This window comes from Fulmarus glacialis, unplaced genomic scaffold (assembly GCF_000690835.1).
Source record: "Fulmarus glacialis isolate BGI_N327 unplaced genomic scaffold, ASM69083v1 scaffold10170, whole genome shotgun sequence".
Classification (NCBI taxonomy): domain Eukaryota; kingdom Metazoa; phylum Chordata; class Aves; order Procellariiformes; family Procellariidae; genus Fulmarus; species Fulmarus glacialis.
Genome location: NW_009187091.1, coordinates 12,627 through 33,590, shown reverse-complemented (window position 1 = coordinate 33,590; position 20,964 = coordinate 12,627). Strand labels below are relative to the sequence as shown.

General features: G+C 38.1%; 1 protein-coding gene across 1 annotated transcript in view; it reads right to left on the bottom strand.

Annotated features, from left to right (window-relative positions):
- GABRA4 (gamma-aminobutyric acid (GABA) A receptor, alpha 4) overlaps nucleotides 1-20,964 on the bottom strand; it is a 29,943-nt gene that overhangs the window by 3,905 nt on the left and 5,074 nt on the right. The window contains exons 5-7 of the mRNA XM_009573873.1: nucleotides 19,754-19,897; nucleotides 18,206-18,358; nucleotides 14,593-14,852 (exon numbers count right to left, since the gene is read on the bottom strand). Of these exons, the coding sequence (XP_009572168.1) occupies nucleotides 14,593-14,852; nucleotides 18,206-18,358; nucleotides 19,754-19,897 (557 nt within the window). The remainder of the gene's footprint in view (nucleotides 1-14,592; nucleotides 14,853-18,205; nucleotides 18,359-19,753; nucleotides 19,898-20,964) is intronic.

The following is a 20,964-nucleotide window of genomic DNA, read 5'->3' as shown; positions in this document are numbered from 1 at the left end:
CCATGCACCAGCAAAACAAGAGGCAGGCAGCCTACCTCACTGCTCCCTTTTTTAACAGGACAGCTATATCACTCACGCTGTGAGTGGCGAGCACCCAGCTCCGTGCCCTGTCAAAGCTGAGCAGAATGCACACTCGTTCTCAGGGTGGCCTTACCAGCACATTGCCCACCACCTCCCCTCAAATATCCTTTTCTTGCACTTGCCTTACTCAAGACTATATCATGACAATAGCTCATTCTCCTCCTTCAAGGCACTCAGGTGTGTCTCACTTTTGGTTTCTCCAGCTGAAAAGTTTCTAGCAAAAATTCTTGTTATTGTTTGTATACATATGATCCCTACATATTCCTCTATTCAATGTTAGAAGGATAATTCATTTCTTCCCACATTAGTCTATTCCTCATCTGTACTGATGCCATCTCACAACTCTACATCACCTGAAGGTTAGTGCCAAGGTCACTATAGAAGTATTAAACAAGGTTGGTTCCATGGCCAAGCCTTAACAAACCAAATTCTGTTGACATCAGCAGAAGTCAGGTTAACCACTACATTGCAAAACATAGTGAAATGCAACATTCAGTTTGTACTAAGCAAAACATTCCACAGACATTTCAGCTATGCTGCATACCCCTAATAAAAGGATATTGTGATAATGACAATCTGACCAATAAAATTATATACATATGTAAATCCCTTGCTGCCTCCCCAAATTATTTTACTTCGTCTTTTTAAAAATAACACCAAGAAACACAAACCTCCTGCCTACCGGTAGCTTTTAGTTTGAAGGCATGAAAACAAGAAATAAAATATGAAAATCAAATGGAAACTAAATTAAATGTAACCCATGAAATGAAAGTATTATTCAAGTAAAGACTCCTTTCTGAGGGCAAGTCAGGAAACCACTCAATTATCCTGAGCCAACAGAGAGCTGCTGTGCTATTCCAGATGGGGCTCCACAGGAATTACTGAGTCCACTTTTTTTAGATTCTCACTCTAGATTGAGAAAGGATCTGATTTTCTGGAGACGTTTCAGTGAGATTTTTGGGAGACATTTAAAACGGTGTAGCTCAGAAATGCAAAATGGGAGCCTGGAAGCTATCATAAAATGCAGTGTATTACAGCATACAACGCCAACCTTAATACGTTTGATAAAGATTGCCTTTCTATAAACACAACAACTTGCTTCTTATGTAAATGTCACCTCACCCTTCCTTTGAAATAGCCTATCATTCTGACTTGGTCCAACCAACTCCACACTTCACAACCACCACCAAACCAGAAGTTGTAAGTACTTTGCTTTGCTATATCCTCCTTCAAGAGGAAACTTTCTTGCTATTGATCCTGTCAGGAGAATTCAGCCTCTGAACCTTAACCGGCAGAAACACTATGGATGAAAGTTTCAAAATCCTGGGCAATCCGAGAGCACCATTTCTGTCCATGCATAGACAAAGAGCTTGATAATAATCTAAGAATATACTTTTTGTAATAATTGTAGCACATCTTCATTGGATAAATGAAGATTTGTGGTTGGCTGGGATATGTTAATGCCAAGAATCTACATCACTGATCTCTTATTTGATTTTTAACAGCCAAGATTGGCAACAGTGAAAGCTAAGTTTCAGCCTCCATGGGACTTCAAACATTTATCACCGAGACTTTGATTTAGGGACACTAAAAGGTACAACATGCCAGAGGTAGATAGGTGGCTGCACCAACAAAGCCAAGGAATCGACCAAACATAAGGAAGACTCCAGTCTTTTTCAGAGAAGATTGATAATCACTCCTTCTTTCTATCCAAATGAATATTCCATTAGTCCACACAACTAAAAAAAAAAAAAAAAAGCAGGTCAGTGCGAGAGATTTAGAAAGCTCCCATTCTATGCATTAGCATACTTTACTGGGGAGGCAGGGGGCCTTAGGATAGGACAGGAGGTTCAAATTCTGTCAGACAAGGAAATAATTGAATCTGTTCACATCTCCCATCTCCTGGAGAAGTGTTCCAGTTATTAAGCCTGCGACACACCTCTGCCTCCCTATTTGTTGAAAACAGCTGGAGCATGCTAGTTGTAAATAGCAGCTCCTGAGGGCCAAGCTTACACATCCAAAGCCCTCTCCCATGGTGCTCCATCTGGCTGGGATTCAGCATTCTGGATTTGAGGTTTCAGCATCACTCCCTTAGAGACCTGGGTCTCCTCAGGCACCAGGTGCGTACGCAGGACTGAGATCCCACCAGGTCTGTGGATGACGTGCTCCAACATCCAAGTTCTTTAGGAAATTTGTGTACTAAAACTAAAGAAACAAGCAAAAACCTCACTGCAGTTTACAATCAAGGGGTGCAGTCAGATGATTTACAGCTCAGAGCAGAGCATGTCAGATCTTTGCAAAGATGTAGCCTTCTGAGATATCAATGCAAAAGCATGTCACAGAAGTGACTGGTAATTCCTAGCACTTCAGCTAAGAGCTGTTTTAGTTCTGGGGTTTGGTTGTTCTGCCCACCCTGAATAATAATAGGCACATATTCTAATTGGTGGACTTAATAGTGTTAGGTTGGACTCTATCTTAAGGGTCTTTTCCAACCTAAATGATTCTATGATTCTATGATTCTAATTTACATGAGGTGATAATAGACTTCCACCAAATTTGGTATTAAACTCATTAAAAAGGCACCAGATCTGGAATAAAATATTGAAGGATAGCTGCGTTCCCTGTAGTCTGAGGGTCAACTAATGATTTGCCAAGTTAAATTTATTTGAGAAGATGGAAACTGTTTTATCATGATCAATAAAACAGCATGCAGTTATGCAAAAAGCTTTTGAAATATTTACTGTATTAAAAAGCATAGAGATCTTGCTTTACTTTTAAGCATCAGATGCTATTTTGCAGGATTTTTGTCTTTAAAAGAACTGAAATGGGGAAAGATACATTCAGCACGGATTCTTCCTATGTAAAAAGTCCTGATGTAAAATGCCCTTTTGCTAGTCCTAGAGCAGAAAGTCCATTTTATTTGGCATGAAGATAGGATGACTAAACCAACCTCCTTGCAGGCGTGTGTAAAATGTGGTAATTAATGCTGTAACCTTCCCTCGACAAGTGGATTCATGTGCAATTGACCATGAATAATACAATGAACGATGCTGTTAGCACACTTCAGGATAAATCTATACAATTTATTGTTAAATACTGTGGCAGATTTGTGGAACAAGTTTGGTGGTCAGCTTCTATGGCAGAATGTATAAAACAAAACAACAAAAAAAAACCCCACCCAACAACAAATCTATTGCAAAAAAATCAATTCTCACATCATTTGCTTTTCCATCTAAACTCAACTTCGATGGATACTGCTGTTTACTACTGCACTAAAATGATGCACAAATATGAGTCAATCTAAACTCTTCAATATTTAACAAGGTTTGCACACTATAAACAGCTGCTCACATAATGTGGAAATTCTGAAACTTTCCCAAAGCCTACACAAGTGTTTACTTGAGCCAAAAAAATAAAGTACTGGATTGTTTTGTATGTATTACCAGTTTTTGACAAGCAAGCCAATTTTGCACTTCAATGAAGTCAAGATTGCAAATTTAACATGAACTGAAGTAGCGTGCAGCGGCTGAGCTGAGATTCATGGGAAGGGGATCATCAGCACAGCAATATACAATACTGAACTGACAAACTTAGTCATCTTGTTACAGAACAAAGAAAGAGAGCTGGTAACAACCACAGTACGTATTGCCTATGATAAGGCCAATGTAGAACCTGTAAAACAAACAAGAACACTATTTAAAAGTCACATGCCACGTCCTGGGGAGAATGCAGCAATGATAAAAGTGATTACCAGGGCATCAGGCAACTCCATCCTCAGGACTGTATTCAAGAAGGTAAGCACAAGAACACGGCAAGCTGTGAGAAATTCTTGTGTTGGTACAGCACTGTACGGAGTTAGCTCCTTCATACTACTCAAGAGCATCTTCCTATAGCCTGTTAGTGCTCTACATAGCAGCTGCAACTCAGTCTCTGCAATTTTAAATTGCTTCATAGTTCATATGAAGGATACATTCTGTGGGGATTTAAATCCAAAGTAAGCAGTTCCTATTGCCTGAGCTAACAGAGAACCAGGAGTACTACACATTAAAACTAGGGCCACGCATTTGCAATATAATTCAGGTCTATTCTTCTAATCTGCCTCGGCACTCCTTGGAAAAGAAAATAGTTCAGCAGTCTTGGAGTTGGATATATAGACATTTCAGAAGACCTGCGTCAGCCTCATCCTACGACAGACCTTCACAGCAACATTGTGCAAGGCTGTTTTTGCACCATTTGTTTACTGAAACAGAGTTCATTGCTGCAGGCCAATGTATTTTCTAGATCCTTAAGTGGATCTTTCACACAGGATTTCACTAAAGTGGTATCTTTCTCTGGGACAGAGGCAGTACAATATTTAAAGCAGTAGCTTCTACTTTCTCAGGGATAAATTCACAGCAGAATTTACAAGTCGCAACACCACCATCTGGTACCTGTTCTAGTGGGAGAGAGCTAACGCTTCGACATCCAGCAAGCAGCTGTCAAAGCTGGAGAGAAATGCCCTGGGTAGGATCAGAGCCTAGATTACATGCCTTTGCAGAAGCAGCCATCCAACTTTACCCAGCACTCTCAGCTCTGAGCTCTTTCCTGAAGCTAGATAGCAAAGTCACACTGAAAAGACACACACAAAAAGGCTCTGTCCTCCTCTATATTAACCCAGAGACCAGGATGGGAACCTAGGTTTGGTGATAGGAGACCTCTTGTCAAATCTGCACTGACTGTTGCAGTGATATCAACACAGGCTTCCCACATCTCAAGTGCTTCCCCACCAGGCCACTGGATATTCTAGGACAAGTGGTCCTCGTTCCTTGTTATAGATGTTGCGTTCTGCACACTTCAATCTCACTCTCCCGTTGCAGCGCATGCACAGACAAGCTGGCTCCAGAGTCAATTCCTCTCCTTCTCCCTGGCCCCATATAAATTATTTAACGTAACAAGAGCAGCTTCAATAGGAACTTAACATCCCATGGACTACCTAGCAGTCTCTTTATTAATACAGTTCTCCAAGTCAGAAGGGGCAGGACTCAAGCCTGCTCAGGCTCCCACGTGGGGTTTGTGGGAGGCTCTATCTAACAGGCATGCTGGCCAGTCAGATGAAACGGAGTAGGTATCTTTCCACCTAAGATGCATGACAAACACTTTGGAAGCAGCAAGTCAGTTCTGTACATGCCTACCCAGGGAAATTTAGTAATTAAGCCTTGTAGGTGCCTAATCACCATTTTGGATACTTAATCTCCCTAAGTAAAAAAAAAACAAAAACAAAAAAAACCCAAACAAAAAAAAACCCCACAAACAAACACACCCCAAAACAAAAAAACAACAACAAAAAAACCCCACAACCTGAAAAGGGTACCACAATCAAAGCAGTTTTAAAATTGCATGGAAGAATTTGAATTGTTTATTAGAATAATCATGCATATAACAATGAGGTGTTACTATAATGAAATGAGAAGTGAACAGTAAATAAACATCTTTATGCCTCGCTGTTAATTTTACAAGACTAAGATTAGAGTCTTCCATGACAGCAGTATTAAACCTTTAATAAGACACAGGTAAATTAATATACAGGAAGATCAGTGACGTGCTGTATGAAAGCATAGGTTTCCCAAATTGGGAGATCTCAATTAATTCAAACAAAAACTCACGTAAAAATTGGAAGGCTTAAAGCAACCTGGCATTACTTACTGTTTAGCTGCAACATGAAAATTGTTTGTGTGGTAATTTAGCAATATTTTCCTATTAAATTCTACCATAATGGTTTTTATCCTTACCATTCCTTCCTAAGGAAACAGTCTGTTCTTCTGGGAGGACATTATATAGCCTGCCAAATTCACACCATTTGACATTTACCAGGGAAGTAGCATGTTGTCATCAGTGTAAATAATGCTGCTTGTCCCAAATCCCACTGAGTCACCATATTGCCGTGCTGCTAGCAAATGCACAACTTGGAGGAGAAATCTACCATGTTTTACTATTATGTTGTAGAGCCAGTCAATCAAAATTTTACTGGAATAGTACCAGAGATTTTGTTTTGCCTTACAGAGCCCTGGAATATGACCAAATAAAAGCTCCACCTGCCACAAAATACAATGAATTCTAGTCCACAGGTTTAGCAGTACAAAGAGCAATGCAGTTTATTTGGGGAGAAAAAGTGAGGGGAGATAAACTATAAGAGCCAGTGCACCATCCCTGCTACTCATTTTGTGATCTGAATCATGTGATGGGAGGGGAGGAGAGGTAAGAGCAGCACTCCATCTTACGTTCCACCGTTACACATGCCTAAAAGTGCATGAGGTAGAAGAAAAGTGAATTCAAGGTTACAGAGAGACATAAATTAGAAGGAGCTTTTTTTCAAAAATTGGATGCCAAATTTATGCCAAATAAACCCATCCACCTGTATGGTACTTAAGAACCATATATATGCATACATACATATATGGTTCTTAAGTACTGGTGCATACAATTCTTAAAGATTTCATTTATATCACGACAAAAATAAAAGAACTGAAAACATAACTACAGGGAGGGGGAAATAAATCTATTAGGATAGGTTGTGTGCTAACCAACTGTGGAGGTGCTCTGTGTAACATCTATGAAAGGAAGAACAGCCGATTAGGGACCAAAGACCTTCATTATTTTCTGTATCTTTCAATTTTCAGTGACCTTACAGCTATAGTTAAATTTGCTTCAGTAGTTTGCTGAAAATGCCTTGAACACTCATTGCCTCGTAGATTTTCCCAAGCCTCTCAATGTTTATTTCTTCTGACTCCGATTTTCCCGGTGTAAAAATGAAGTCAGCTAGAAATCTCACACACAGCTGTGAAACTCAATTGCAATTTAGTGTCATTGGGCTCACCAGTATTGAAAACTCTTTGCAGAGGGGAAACAAAACTGAAATTTAAATATAAATACAGAAAAAGGTTTAAGCAGAAAATATGAAGAACCTTGTGTTCAAAGCCATCATTTCATACTAATCATCACAGGGAAAACTATAAACTCCCTGACAATTTGCATTATAAGGGATGCTGAGCAATCTGAAAATCTTACTCCTGTCACGATACAAGTTTATTCTGACTTAGTGTTTCTGAAAAGCCACCACATATTTTTTTGAGTACTTAATGTTTGCCTATACAAAAAAAAAAAAAGGAAATTTCAATTAGATCAATACAAAACCTTGCTTAATGCCTGCAACTCACATTAGTAAAAGTTATTTTCATGTTAAACAGGATTGTATTGCTTATTCTAATGATGAAACCATAAGGAGTGTCTCTTTTCAGTAGATCAGCACAATGACAGAGAAAGGCACTTAAGCGTATTTTAAAAATTAAAAACAATGGGGTGTAGTATTTTCTAGAATAACCACTTGAAAGATTGACATTACTGAGCTATGCTTCGGTTTCCAAAATAAAAGCCTTATCTTAAATACCATTTAAATGAAGTCTTCCAGTAACTACAGTAAACACTGTCAGGTATTTGAGCACCAGATGAATAACAGCAGAGCATATCCCTCATACTCCCTTCCCTTATTGTGGTAGTTCATTATAATACTTACAGAAAATTGAAGAGTGAACAAATACCACATTTCCTAGTAAGGTTTAGGAAGGTAGTACTCCAGCAGGATCTCTTGTTTAGTTATAAATCAGGTGTTGAAACTAAAATCCTGCTTTTTGTGCATATTTAAAAAAAATAAAATAGAGAAATAACCCAAACAAAAAGCATTTCCACTATCAATGAGAAAAACCTCATTCCCCAACTTTGAAGGCCAACAATTTTGTTCATTTTATCAACACCAGGCTTTTTAAAATTTTTTTTACATCACAGGTAAGTTGGGTGAGAATCTAGCCCCAAACGTCATACTACATTGCACACTTCCAGTAATTATTTTGCTCACTTTACCGAAGACAAATGTTTCTACTTCCAGTGTAAATTTATTCCACAACCCAACCATGTTAAAGGTAGAGCAATATCAGGTTCTTGGAAAGAGACCAAATTTTTTAATATAACACTTTAATTTGTGCTATTTAGAAAGACATACTATGTGAAATATTAAGAAAACCATTTTAAATTGTACACCCCACATTTATGCCCCAATCATATTGTTTGAGCACATATTTAGCTTTATACATTGTGAGTAGTGCCAGTTGCTGGGTAGGACTATCTAAGTCTATCGAACCAAGTAAAAAACAAAAACCAAAGAAAAACAACAACAAAAAACCAAACAAAACCAATTAAAAAAAAGGGGGGGGGAACCCAAAAAACATTGTACCTGAGCACCACAGCTAATAAAATATTTTAAGAACCATTTTGGATCTATTCTGTTACAGGTATCCAAACATTCAAAGTTCCCACTAAATCACTGCAGCATTACCCCAGGTAGTCATTCTCTCCTATCTTTCAAATAGCATTCAGTACAAAACATGCCAGTTGTTTATGACCTGCATCCACTCTCATCCTACTTAAACATGATGCCAGCATATTATGACTGTAAATCATAGAGAGCAAAAACATTGACTAATGAAACTAGAGTGACAGAAAACTGTTAACCTCAAAAAAATTATTCACATGGCACAGCAGCCTCCCTTTGCATAGTCCTGTCCTTATATTTGCATGAACTGTATGCATTTATAGAATCATAGAATAGTTTGGGTTGGAAGGGACCTTTAAAGGTCATCTAGTCCAACCCCCCTGCCATGAGCAGGGACATCTTCAACTAGATCAGGTTGCTCAGAGCCCCGTCCAGCCTGACCTTGAATGTTTCCAGGGATGGGGCATCTACCACCTCTCTGGGCAGCCTGTTCCAGTGTTTCACCACCCTCATCGTAAAAAATTTCTTCCTTATATCTAGTCTAAATCTACCCTCTTTTAGTTTAAAACCATTCCCCCTTGTCCTGTCGCAACAGGCCCTAATAAAAAGGTTCATTTCTTAAGCCTTAAGTCCTTCATTAGGATCTGAGTTTTAAATGCCACTGCCCTAAAAAAAAAAAAACAAACCAAAAAAACCAAACGAACTATAACACCCTAGGCAGTGTAGAAGTAGTGAAACAGTAAAAAATGATTATTATATTTAAAACTGAGATGCTGTTCCAACTGCAGGACTACACAAGTCACACAGAAGAAGTAGGCTACGCATCCACATAAGGAGTTCAGTAAACAGACCATCACCTTGTGGTCCAAGTACTGCCATTAAGATCTGCCTGCTCTTCAGATCTGTCTGCTCTTCAGATAACTCCCCCCACATGTGTGAACAATGGGCGGGTTTAACTCCATTTCTCTATTTACTGGGACAGGGGAAGCTATTTCTCCACTAGTCCAAGGAAGAAGCAAAGAAATTAAGTGGTAAGTGCATTTCCCGATACCTTCCAGTACTACTCTAGAGATGGTACATTTTATGCACCTCTCTTCATTATACATCTACATATTCAAAAAGAAGCTTTGGTTCAAAGGTTAAAATTTCCACTTTCACTTACAGTCTAGGCCTTAGACACAAGACACACACAAAAACAAAAACAAAAAAACAACAAAACAAAACAAATAAATAAAAACCCCAAAACAAACAAAAAACAAACAAACAAAAAAAGAAGTATCCAGCCTATGGCCTCTGGATTGTACCCAGCCCATCAGAACAATTCATCCGGCCCAGTCCTTGCTCTGGAAGTCATGAGACAGGGCACAGAGTCGGACACAGAGATGAATCGCTCCAGATGTTTGTTCACCAAATGCTGCCAAAGGATCCCTGCTCTCCCTCCACCCCACCTCATGTAACTTGAGCTGTGTCCATCATATGACTAAAAGGCAAGTACTCCCCATCACAGAAAATACATCTTAATCACATGAAAGCACATATGAAGGTTGTCCACATGACAATGTTTCTTGTAAACTTGTCAGAAACACATCAGTCACATATCACCCCAGCATGGACCCTCCTGGTGAGTAGAGGAGTGTGCATCTACATGGCACTGAAGAGTTTGACCCTTGAGTTCCTCCGTTAGGTGCTTCGGGACTTACTTAAGACAATGTGACACTTAACTGGCTTCAGAAAAAAGGAAGCAAGTTCAAGAGTTACCATCTACTTGTGACTGAGTTTGAAGAAATTATACCATTCAAAAGGTTTGTTTGAGCCTGACCTATTATTTCAAGTTTCACACTTTTAACAAACAGCTGAGGTTGAAGCTTGTGCTAACAGTGTTTAGGAGCCTATTTTTTGAAGACTATTTTTCAGTAGCATTCTTCATCTCCAAAATTGGGTAGGTCTTTAAAAATAAACTTCATAGGAATACAGTGAAAAGGAAACAGTGCAGAAGCATAAAAATAGACTCAGGAGTGCAATAACAAACTATAAATCATTCATTTCCATCACACACCGACTTGCAACAACACTTCTGCTTTTACTAAAGAAAGGAGTTCAGAACATTTAGGGACAAGTTCATTCATTCTAACCTGAGAGCATTTTAACTTGCTCCCAAGACAAGGATACCACAGGAGACCTTGGCTTAGACAGACTCCAGTACTATCTCGCTGTGGCTGACAGAAGGGATGAGTGAGGTTGTCCAAGTCCCTTGAGAACTCAAGGCAGATCTCAAACAAGCTTGGGTCCTACTCATGGGATGTCTACTGCAGAACTGCACTCCTCCTTAATGGAAACACATTAAGTTCATGTCACAAAGTTATAGGCAACAAGAAAAAAGAGTTGAAATGGGGCAGGGAGGGGGAGGAGGGTAAAAAGAGGTTGAATAATACCATGGCTAAAACCAAATCAAGTGATAGAGGAGCACACGCTGCATCTGCAGGCACTACAAAGGCTGTCCGCTCGCCCCTGGCCTCCCCCCAGCCCAGTAAATTAGCCCAACACCAGGATTTTTTGTTGGAATTAACACAGTTCAGATTACTTGGCTAGCATCCGAAATTCATTTAATGCTTACTGTAATCAATATATTGATCAGTTACACCCACCATGTGGCTCCAAAAAAGTAAGTATAATTACACAGAAGAGAATAACTTGGAAAAGCATATAGTCCATGTTTGCTACAGTAAAGATGTATTGGTTGTGGTGAAGAAATACATAATATGAATGAACACATCCCAAATCATTTGATCATAATGATAGGAGTTGCCTTTGATCCAAGACAACTGGAAAAGTGTTTTTGACTGAAAAGAAAAAAAACAACCCACCACCAAGAATTCTAGTTGGTGTGGGTAATACATAAACTGATTCAATATAGAAAACCCACTTTAATTCTATGGTCAAAAATTGGCCAAACACATACATGTCAAAAAAGAACTTCCAATTACGTGCAATTTACCTTTATTTTACCAAATTTTACTATTAATATGCCTAATTTCTAGTACTATCGATATCAAAATCCCCATGTTCTATAGGGAATCCAGTTTCATAGCCCAACTTTCTCCCTCCTGGAACCTCTCTAGGACAATCTCACCACATTACTGGAGAAAAAAAAATAAATTTAAAAAAAAAAAATCAAATGCACGTAACCATCCAGTGAATAATGCAGAATCAACAGCCCATAAAATGAAACCCTCATTTAAAAGTATAATATCACCTTGTTTGTTTTCCTTAAGAGCCTCAATTGCTCTGTATTTTTCTTGTTTTCAGGGAACTTATACAGATGGGACCTCCACTATGAAAAGCCAGCGCAGCCAGCTGTATGCCATTTCAAGGCGGGCAAAAGTACAGAACTAACAGGCATAAGAGAGGGATCTCCCCCTCCAATTAGTAGAATATCCAAAGCAGGTTGCAAATGGTGAGATACGCACCAGAAAGAACTGTAGGTTTAGGATTCGGTCATTTTCTTTCCCAATTTACACACACTTCCTCCCTGAGCTAAATAAAAATTTTTAACTTTGGGAGACTGGCAAATTTACCAGATTAGGCAAAGTCTGTTTGAAAAAAAGTTTCAAGTTTAAAATAAAACTTTTCCTTGAGCTCTGGCAATTGCATTGCTAACAACAGAATTTCTAGCACAATAGTGGCAATGTAGTACAGGCTTTTTTTTAAACACTAACTGGGTTAAGAAATCAAAGCCTATCATTTAGCTATGGAGATAAAATGTGTAGTCTTTATGTTAAAAAACAATGCTTACAGATTACATGCTACAGTCAGGCTATTGTCCTGCATTTTTTGTGCACCACAAACTCACAGGGAAGCTGAGATTCTGCTCTCTCTGGTAAATCAGCACTGATTAGACAGTATACGTGCAGAAAAAAAAAAAAACGGATTCATAATAAGGCATAAGAAAATTCTAGAGTAGCCTTTTATAAGCAAAGCTAAAAATTTTAAGGACAGGTCTATATTACACGTCAGGTTGGAAAGCAGAGCCTAACAGCCATATTCTAACGAATTAGAACAGCCATATTAGTTTCTGTTCTGCGCAGCAGGAGACCAGAAGTCATCCTCTAGTCATGGAAAGGACTGCACGATAGCTAAGCCTTTATAACAGTACCTGTGGGCTCACCCTGTACGCCTGTCCTGGAAGAGCAAAGACTCAAGTCTTAGCACAGGCATAATTGGAGAAAAAGCCATAAAAAAAATAACAGTTCAAGGCACAATCAACATTATCACTCACTTACATACTCATAACATTAACATGTAACCCTTCAAAAAAGTAGATTGCTCCCTTGAGTGCTTTCAAGATCCTCAAACCTGTAAGCACACTACCACATTTACCACAAAGGTATTAATTAAGCAGTGGAATAGAACTGTTCACATCTCATTTTACCTAGCTTTCAACGTGGGCAAAGCTGTGTGTGTTCTGTTGTTGCTGTTGTTAAAAAAAAAGAAAAAACAGAAAAAAAAAAAGAGAGAAAGAAGTTTCTCCAAAACGTGTGTAAATGGCTAAGCATGATACAAGACTGACTGACAGCAATTCTGACCACGAATCGAAACAGTTTTGTTAAGCTTCCATCATTGCCACCTGAGAAAACTTCTATTTTTCCTTTTGTTTTAATCAAATCTTACAAATAAACCTAGGATGAAACTGTTCTTATGTAATTTATTTTCCTGTGGAAAACCTGACTATCACCAAAAGCAGTATTTATTAACACTCCTCAGGAGTGCCCAGGATACTATACTAAGCTGCACGCTGTACAATCAAGAAGTTTAGCATAAACTAACGGCACTAATACCTCTATGTACAAGGCTAACGCTACTATAAACATACTTTTTCTTGTCCCCGTCTCTTACTAGCAGCCAACAGAGTGACGAGTGATGAACTCTTCAGGAGCACATCTATCCTTTTAAGCAGAAATGGGAGCTAACAGAACACCACAACCAGGAGATTGAAGACAGTAATGATCTACGGTAGGAGAGCAACAAAGAGGAAGAAAAATGGAAGTGGGTGGACAGCAGCTGAGCAGCGATAGCAAATGGAAGGGGTGGGAAGGGAAAAAAGAGCAGATGAATAGGGAAGGAGACAAATGAGATGTGAAAAGAAACAGAAGACAAAATTACCAAGAGTTAGTCTAAAACAGAGGTTCTTAAATCATGGCTCAGCCAAAGGAAATTACAAAGTCAGCCTGACAGGAAGAGTAAATGACAATGCTGCTGTCAGCATCTTACTTCTTGAGCAGTGTTGCCAAGTCAGCCACGGCTGGCCTACCGCATGGCCGGTGCAAGGGCTGTAATGACTTTCTTACCTAGGTGTCCCATGAATAAAAGGAGAGATGCAGCAGAGAGTAAGCATATGGGAATGGGAAGAGGGAGGAAAGGAGAATCACCATTGAGCTTAACTGGAAATGAGATCAAGCTTTTATTAACTGGTCTACACAGTAAGATAGCTACCACACAACCCGAAGCACTATGAAAGCTGGAAAGCATTTTGTTAAACAGAGCCCCAAAACCTTTTCAGGAGTTGAGGTGAGCTCCTGTGCAAAGACACACAAATTACATAAAAATGAAATCTATGGTGGACACAAAGTTTTCATCCAGCATTCTTCAAAAATTCCTGAAATTGTAACTGATGAAGAAAGAAAACTCTAGATAGGCAATACATGCAATGAAGAGAGAACTGTGATGTCTAGGGAATTGCTGCAAGGTACAACTCCAACGCTTTAGCTTATTTTAATTCATTAAAGACATGAGCCACATAAGATAACATGCTGCCCGTGTTATCTCATTATGTTATTATGTTACAGATAATCTGTAATATCTTGGTCTGCATAATCAGTCCAATCAGAATCAGTGTGCAAAGGGAAAGAAAGTTTCCTAAAGATACCCATCCTAACTGACCTTCACCAAAACACAACTAAATATAGAGGAGACTGCAGGTACGGATGGACACAACCTCCTCCTCTCCCCCGAGTTAGTCCAATAATGCAAGTAAGAATTAAATCATGTTTTACAGGTTTTTATCATTGAATATAGTGTAGCATTAGGCTTCCATTAGGCTGACTTCACTGCATCGTTAGCTTAGAGGGAACCTGGGAGGAAGTTAAAGGCCTTTTTTTACTGAGAAACACTACCAAAAAGACAGAAAATGTTTGTATAAACTGAAAACGTACCGTAAGAGTCTCTTCTGTACTTCTTTTTCTTTGTACTGGAGCAACTGGAAATTCAAGAAGGGATTTTACCGTCTTCCTTTTGGCTCTTTCCATTTGAATATTAGTAAAATAGTTGACAGCAGCAAACTCAATAAGAGCAGAGAACACAAAGGCAAAGCAGACTGCTATGAACCAGTCCATGGCAGTAGCGTAGGATACTTTTGGCAGTGAATGTCTTGCACTGATGCTCAGTGTCGTCATTGTCAACACTGTGGTTATTCCTTCAAAGAAATAAAGCAAAAGCACTGCTGAATCCAAGTAAAACAAAGTGAGAATAGTCAGGCAGCTTCAAACAAAGAATTTTAAATCACTTAGGAGACTTTCTCTGCTGCTTGTGAATAGTGAATTAGATTTAAGTCATAGCAACCGTCATATATCTATGAGCAGCTATGCACACAAAACACTTAGCCAGTTTTTAAAGGAGGCATGGAAAGCCATGACTTCAGCAGATCATCTACAGTTTACATAAAGAAAACGTGGCAGCCTTCATTTCACATTTTTTTCACGTCAAGTTCAATAGAATTTCTTACAAGTTATTTTCTAAACATTTGAACATAATTTAAGTTGTTGCATAGGGGAGTGCTCCTCAGACTGCAACAAAAACATGATTTTTCCTGTAATGGGTTCAGAATGCCACCTACTAATCTGTGTCTGTTCCTCTGATCCCACTGGTAATCCAGGTGCCATTAAGTCATGGCAAATTATTTTGGTGCTAAGGAAAACTAGAATATTATGTTAACAACTCTGTTAATTAAGAAACCATCACCTTATCTTTTAAACCTTTCTGCTACTAGTCAACTGATGAAATTTAATTAGAATTTCATCTTCTGAAAGAACAACTTTTTAATTAAAGTGTACAAGCATGAACACTGAACTCAAAATATAACCACTTCATGGTAATACTTCAAATGCAAACACATGCTGTATAAAACCAAGGTATGGGGTCTTTTTTTCCTTTTTCATCCAAAATATCCCATATCATACAGATGTAAAATACTGAGTATATAGTGAACACTGCGTAAGTCCTACCGTGATAACCTCAAGGAAGACTGACTACAAATGGAGATGTCTTTACTCTTATGAAAAGAACACTGTACCCATTTTAATTCAAGATGAAATGCATATGCTCAGAAGAATTCTAAACAATTAAGAGCATGTTTTCCAACAGGATCCTCACATCCCCCATTCCCTAAATGGTGGTATTCCATCTGGGTAATCTAATATGAAAAAGCTTCACCTAGGCATTGCCATACAGAGAACAGGACACAATGAAAACAGTCCTTCCTACTGAAGAAGAAAAAAAGAAAAAAAGAGTAATAGCCAGCTCATGATAGCACAAAGAATATCTCAGAGCAAACTCGGCAGGATAAAAACACAAGCAAGCAAGCTCACAAAACCTTCTTCAGTGGGAAGGTGTTGAAAAACACACCACTGAAAATGTTTAAGTCTGAGAGAAAAAAATAAATTATGGAAAGTTATTTTTTTCCTGGAAGAGACCCATCCCTGTTTAGCCCTATCCTTCCTGATTCTACCTTCGTCCACTTCAAGCTAATAGTTTGCCTGAATTGTCTTTAGGAAGACATTTGTTTAATAGATGTAAGAATAGGGTGAAGTGACTTGAACGACCAACCATTCCCCAAATACAAGGAGGAGAGGGGAGGCTGTGACAGTATTATAGTTTACTGCCATAGTCTTAATCAGATTTCCCCCTATTAAGTCATTCTTCTGGGAGACTTGAGTTGCCACTGCAACTGCCCGTGGATACATGCCATAGGGGATTTAAGTTCTGGTAAAAAATATTATGTATGCACACATGAACTGTAATTATCCAGAGCTAAATACTTGCAAGCTTCTGATTAGAAATGCACATAATCATATAAAAATATAGTAGGAGTATTTTAATATAAAAATTAATGTTTAAAACCTATTTTAAAATTACTGCTATCTTTCCTCTAAGAAACACCAATCTCCCACAATCAGCAGATTCAGGTGTCTGAAGCTCTGACTGCAGAAATCACAACCTGATGTACCTTAGTTGCCTGTGTATCCTTCCTGTTACCTTTGCCAAGTTCTCTCTAATCATGCAGTGTGGAAAGATCTTTTGGTTAGCCTCTTCTGACAGTTCCTCTAGAAAGCTGGTACCATAGCAGGTATTCTGGCTTCATTCCGATCTCTTGCCTGCAACATTTCTATCTTCTTTTAAGAAAACATTTAGAAAACAGGGTCCCTGTTGGAATTTGTCAGAAAACTAAAAAGATACTTTTTTTACCCATACTTGAAGCCACTTACTTTCAAAGGCATTTTAGAGACTTATCTGTAACTTAGTGGATGTCCAAACTTTATTATTTGTTTTCAGTTTCACATATGGATATAATGACACATACTACATCTATTGCTCTATAATTTGTACATTTTCGGTTATCACATTTTGTCTGTAAATACAGATTCTACCTTTCCAGGTCATGGCAATAGTCCCTTCAAAAAAAGTACCATTATTCAACATCACTGCAAAGGCTTGTGAAGTGATATACTAGTCTGCCTACTGTAATGCTTGAGTTGAGAGGTAGTGGGGTTCTTATTAGGTTTACAGGTTGTTTCTCCTGTAACTAATCTTTAACGTTGTCTAATTTGTGATACTAAACAGTGTTCTGACTCCACTTACATATTTGAATAGGCCGTCACGTAGAAACATTATTTCCTATCACTCTTGCCAGCATCTCTCTATCTATAGAAAGGCTTTTTGTAGAACATTCTTTTCCTGATTAGTCCTGCTTTAGACTACAGTACATTATAAAGTCAAGACATTGCTCTGTAAAGACTGTTTTTAAAAATGTTTTTATCCTATTTCTTTGTTAGAAAACATATTTCCATTTAATTTCTTATACTTCGTCTTCCATAGAAACTTTTTTGGGTTTTGTTTGTGTTTTTTTAATTATTTTCAGAGTTCACTATAGCATCTCATTCAAGCTGTATTTTGATAAGGGCAATTTTAATATCTTGCGAATCATTTTGCTTTTTGAATTCATTTTCATATTGGCAATGGCAGAAAGAAGAGCACTAAACATGAAATTACAGTAAGAGGATCTAAGCCTTACTCATAGCAAGCTTCCACTGATGACACAGATATCTTGTAAGAAGACATCTGTACATCTCGCACACTCCCAATGAAATTATTTTAAGAGGATTTTAGAAGGTGTGAGTTCAAGTAATTACACTGCTGTCCACTGGAGGATAAAACTGCTCTGGATGTAGGCTAAGGACTTGACTGGATTACTCAGGGCTAGGTCTTCCCAGTTTGCTCCCCCAAGCAGGTAGAATCCCCACAGATGTACATCCATGTGCCACAGGCAACCATGTCACCCTTCTGGTTAAATATTCCAAGTTTCTCTTCAGATTCCAAGGATTCACCTAATACATCCTTCATAGATAGCAAAAATTCCTCTGAATTTACCTTATTCCCTTGCTTCTGCACGAGCACAGAGGCATTATACCCCCGGGCACTAAAAAGGTCTATTCTAGTGAAAGTCATTAAAAGAAGTAGTACTAGAAAAAGTAAAAAAAAAGAAATAATTACCAAACACAGTTCTGGCTGGAACAGACTCCTTATTTATCCAAAATGAAACTTGAGAAAGGATCACGGTCATAATGCATGGGATATAGGTCTGAATCATAAAATAACCCATTTTCCGTCTGAGGTGGAAGTAAACTGTCATAACAATATATTCACCTAAAAAAAAAAAAAAAGAAAATATTTTTCTGACTGTACATAAAATTTTTGTGTTGCAGAATAACTGTTTCAGACTATCCACCAGGATTGTTTAAGATGATGCTATTCATACCACTTAACATGCATAGAAAGGTATGTTCCGTAGAGATAAGAATGAATGAAAGTTTTACACAAAAAATCCTGAAGTAGTAGGCCGTTACAGTGCCATTCTGAAGCTGCTATCAAAAATACTATAAATGTACAACTAATACTGGATCACTTTTTACAGTATAAGTATGATTTTAAAAAATTCTTTTGGCTGTTGTTGAAGAAGAGTCCCAAGACACAAGCTATCTACCTACCATAGTATCCAGAACATTGTGGTACCTACCTGCCAAATAAAACAATAACAACAATGATGCACATCAAATTACATGGAAGCATCTCACCCTTTTACTACATTTATACGTCAGCACCACTATGATAATGAAACAAATGCAAAAATAATTGACAAGAATTAAAATACTGTAAGTTTATCTAAAGTGTTACCATTCATATTAAACCAAAAAAAAAAAAATTGCATTTTACCATAAACTGAATAAACTGTCTAAATAAAGCACTACAGAATGAACATTTTGGGGACAGTGAGGAATTTCTGTTGTGTAACTCAATATGCTGAGAAGTAAATTTCTAGTGTATTGCAAACCGCTGCTTTATCTTTGAGAAAAATATCCATAGAGCAATACATCAAATATATTTGCTTTATCGGTTTCATTTTTACCATCTCACAATACACAAACTTGCTGATGCTTAGAAAATGATTCCAAATTTTAAAAATATTTTGGGAATATGCTTGTTTATCACCACACTGCTCATCAGTGATACTTCACTCATTTCGGATGCCTGTGGTTGCCATTTGCCTTACTTCTTACAGCACAAATCAGCAGAAGTATCTATTGTGACTAATGCATTTGTGCCTATCCTTATCCGACTAGAGGGTTTTTATGGCTTTAATAACCCATTCTGTATGCTGTACTTCTATCCCGAGCTGTTTGCACTGCCAAACAAAGGAAGTCTTTTGCACATAATGTGGATACAGTGCTGAGAAATTACTTCCTCACCCAGGCATCCTCTTGACTCTTCAAACTGCATTTTAAGCAGTGATTAAATGCCCATTTTGTCCCTCGGAGTAATGATCTCATTCTAGCTTTCTGAAAGACCGCCGCAATCTACTGTAATGAATCTGCAAATGTAAATCTGAAGGACAGAAACCTAATTCAGATTTACGCTCTCAGCCCTTGATGTATACCCTACGACATTCAGTAGAATACCTTACAGGAAGGAAAGAAAAAAGCCTCGGGCAATGTTACAGGGTGAGTTTTACCTCAAGTTGGTTTTTACTGACGAGATTCCTACCTGTAATAGATTTAATGGTTTCAGTGGATACCGTATGCCCAAGCAGGTCATACTGAACTAAACTGGAAGACTCCTCAGGAACTTCCACTGACTTCTCGGGTCCTTTTGTCCAGGTATAAATCATTTCACTCTTTGGATAAGCATCTACAACACATCATCAGTTTGTATAAATAGGAAACTTCTCACACCTTACTAAGAGCCCAATCTAAACCTACTGAAATCGAATGGCAAGACTCACACTAACAACTTTAGAAGATACCCTTCATGTTAAGTCACCCCCAAAAGCCACCCTCAGAGGAGAATAAATAGGAGCTAAGGTCATATGTCAAGTGTCACACACAAATTCACTTCACATATGAATGTGACGTCTAAACACAAGTTCTTTCTTGATCAGCCCTTATTGGGCATGTAAAGTTTATCTTTAAATTAGTTTAGAAATTTCTATCTAAAATTTTATCATTAAGATATACTAATATATAAAAAAGAGCATATATAAGAGGATACATTTTGGAGACGGTGCACATTTCTTTACAGAAAAGAATGATTATACTAAAAACTATATTATACTAAAAACTATAATATTTTAAACTTGTTTTTAAAATATTTGCCAGAAACCAGAGGTCAGTAAAAAATTCACAATAGCCCAAAAATAAGCACACCCAAAGAAACGTTTTACATTTAATACAAAAGACATAACTTAGGGCTAGCATTCAATCCCTACACAGCCCAAACTCCTGTTAAAATTAAATTAAATCAGTCTTGCATTTGAAATGGCTACGTCTTATTTCAAGTTTCACTGAGGAAGACATCAAATTAGCGTCAAGTGCAATTTCTGCTGGTTGGTGATTCTGCCTGAATAAATATGCCTGTGGAGAAACTCCCCACTATTGAAGCTCCCCTATCGTAGAGCTGATACCAAAGCTGATTCTGGCAGCACCTGGTCTCCAATCTCACCGTAATGGGGATGAAAAAGCTTATCAGAGCAGTGTCTTTAATATCCCCCTTTTGGTTTACTACCCAGCTCTATAAGCTAAATTTATGCTAAGGAAAGACTATGAGTAGATTCCGGCTATTTCTAACTTCAGAGCTCTGGGGTCAAGGAAAACAGATTAATGTCCAGCCACTGACTACATCGGAGTGTAAAGCAGAGAAGTCAGCGGCCAAGGAGGCTTAGAAAAGTGACGAGATATAGTTAACGGAGTGCACCAACC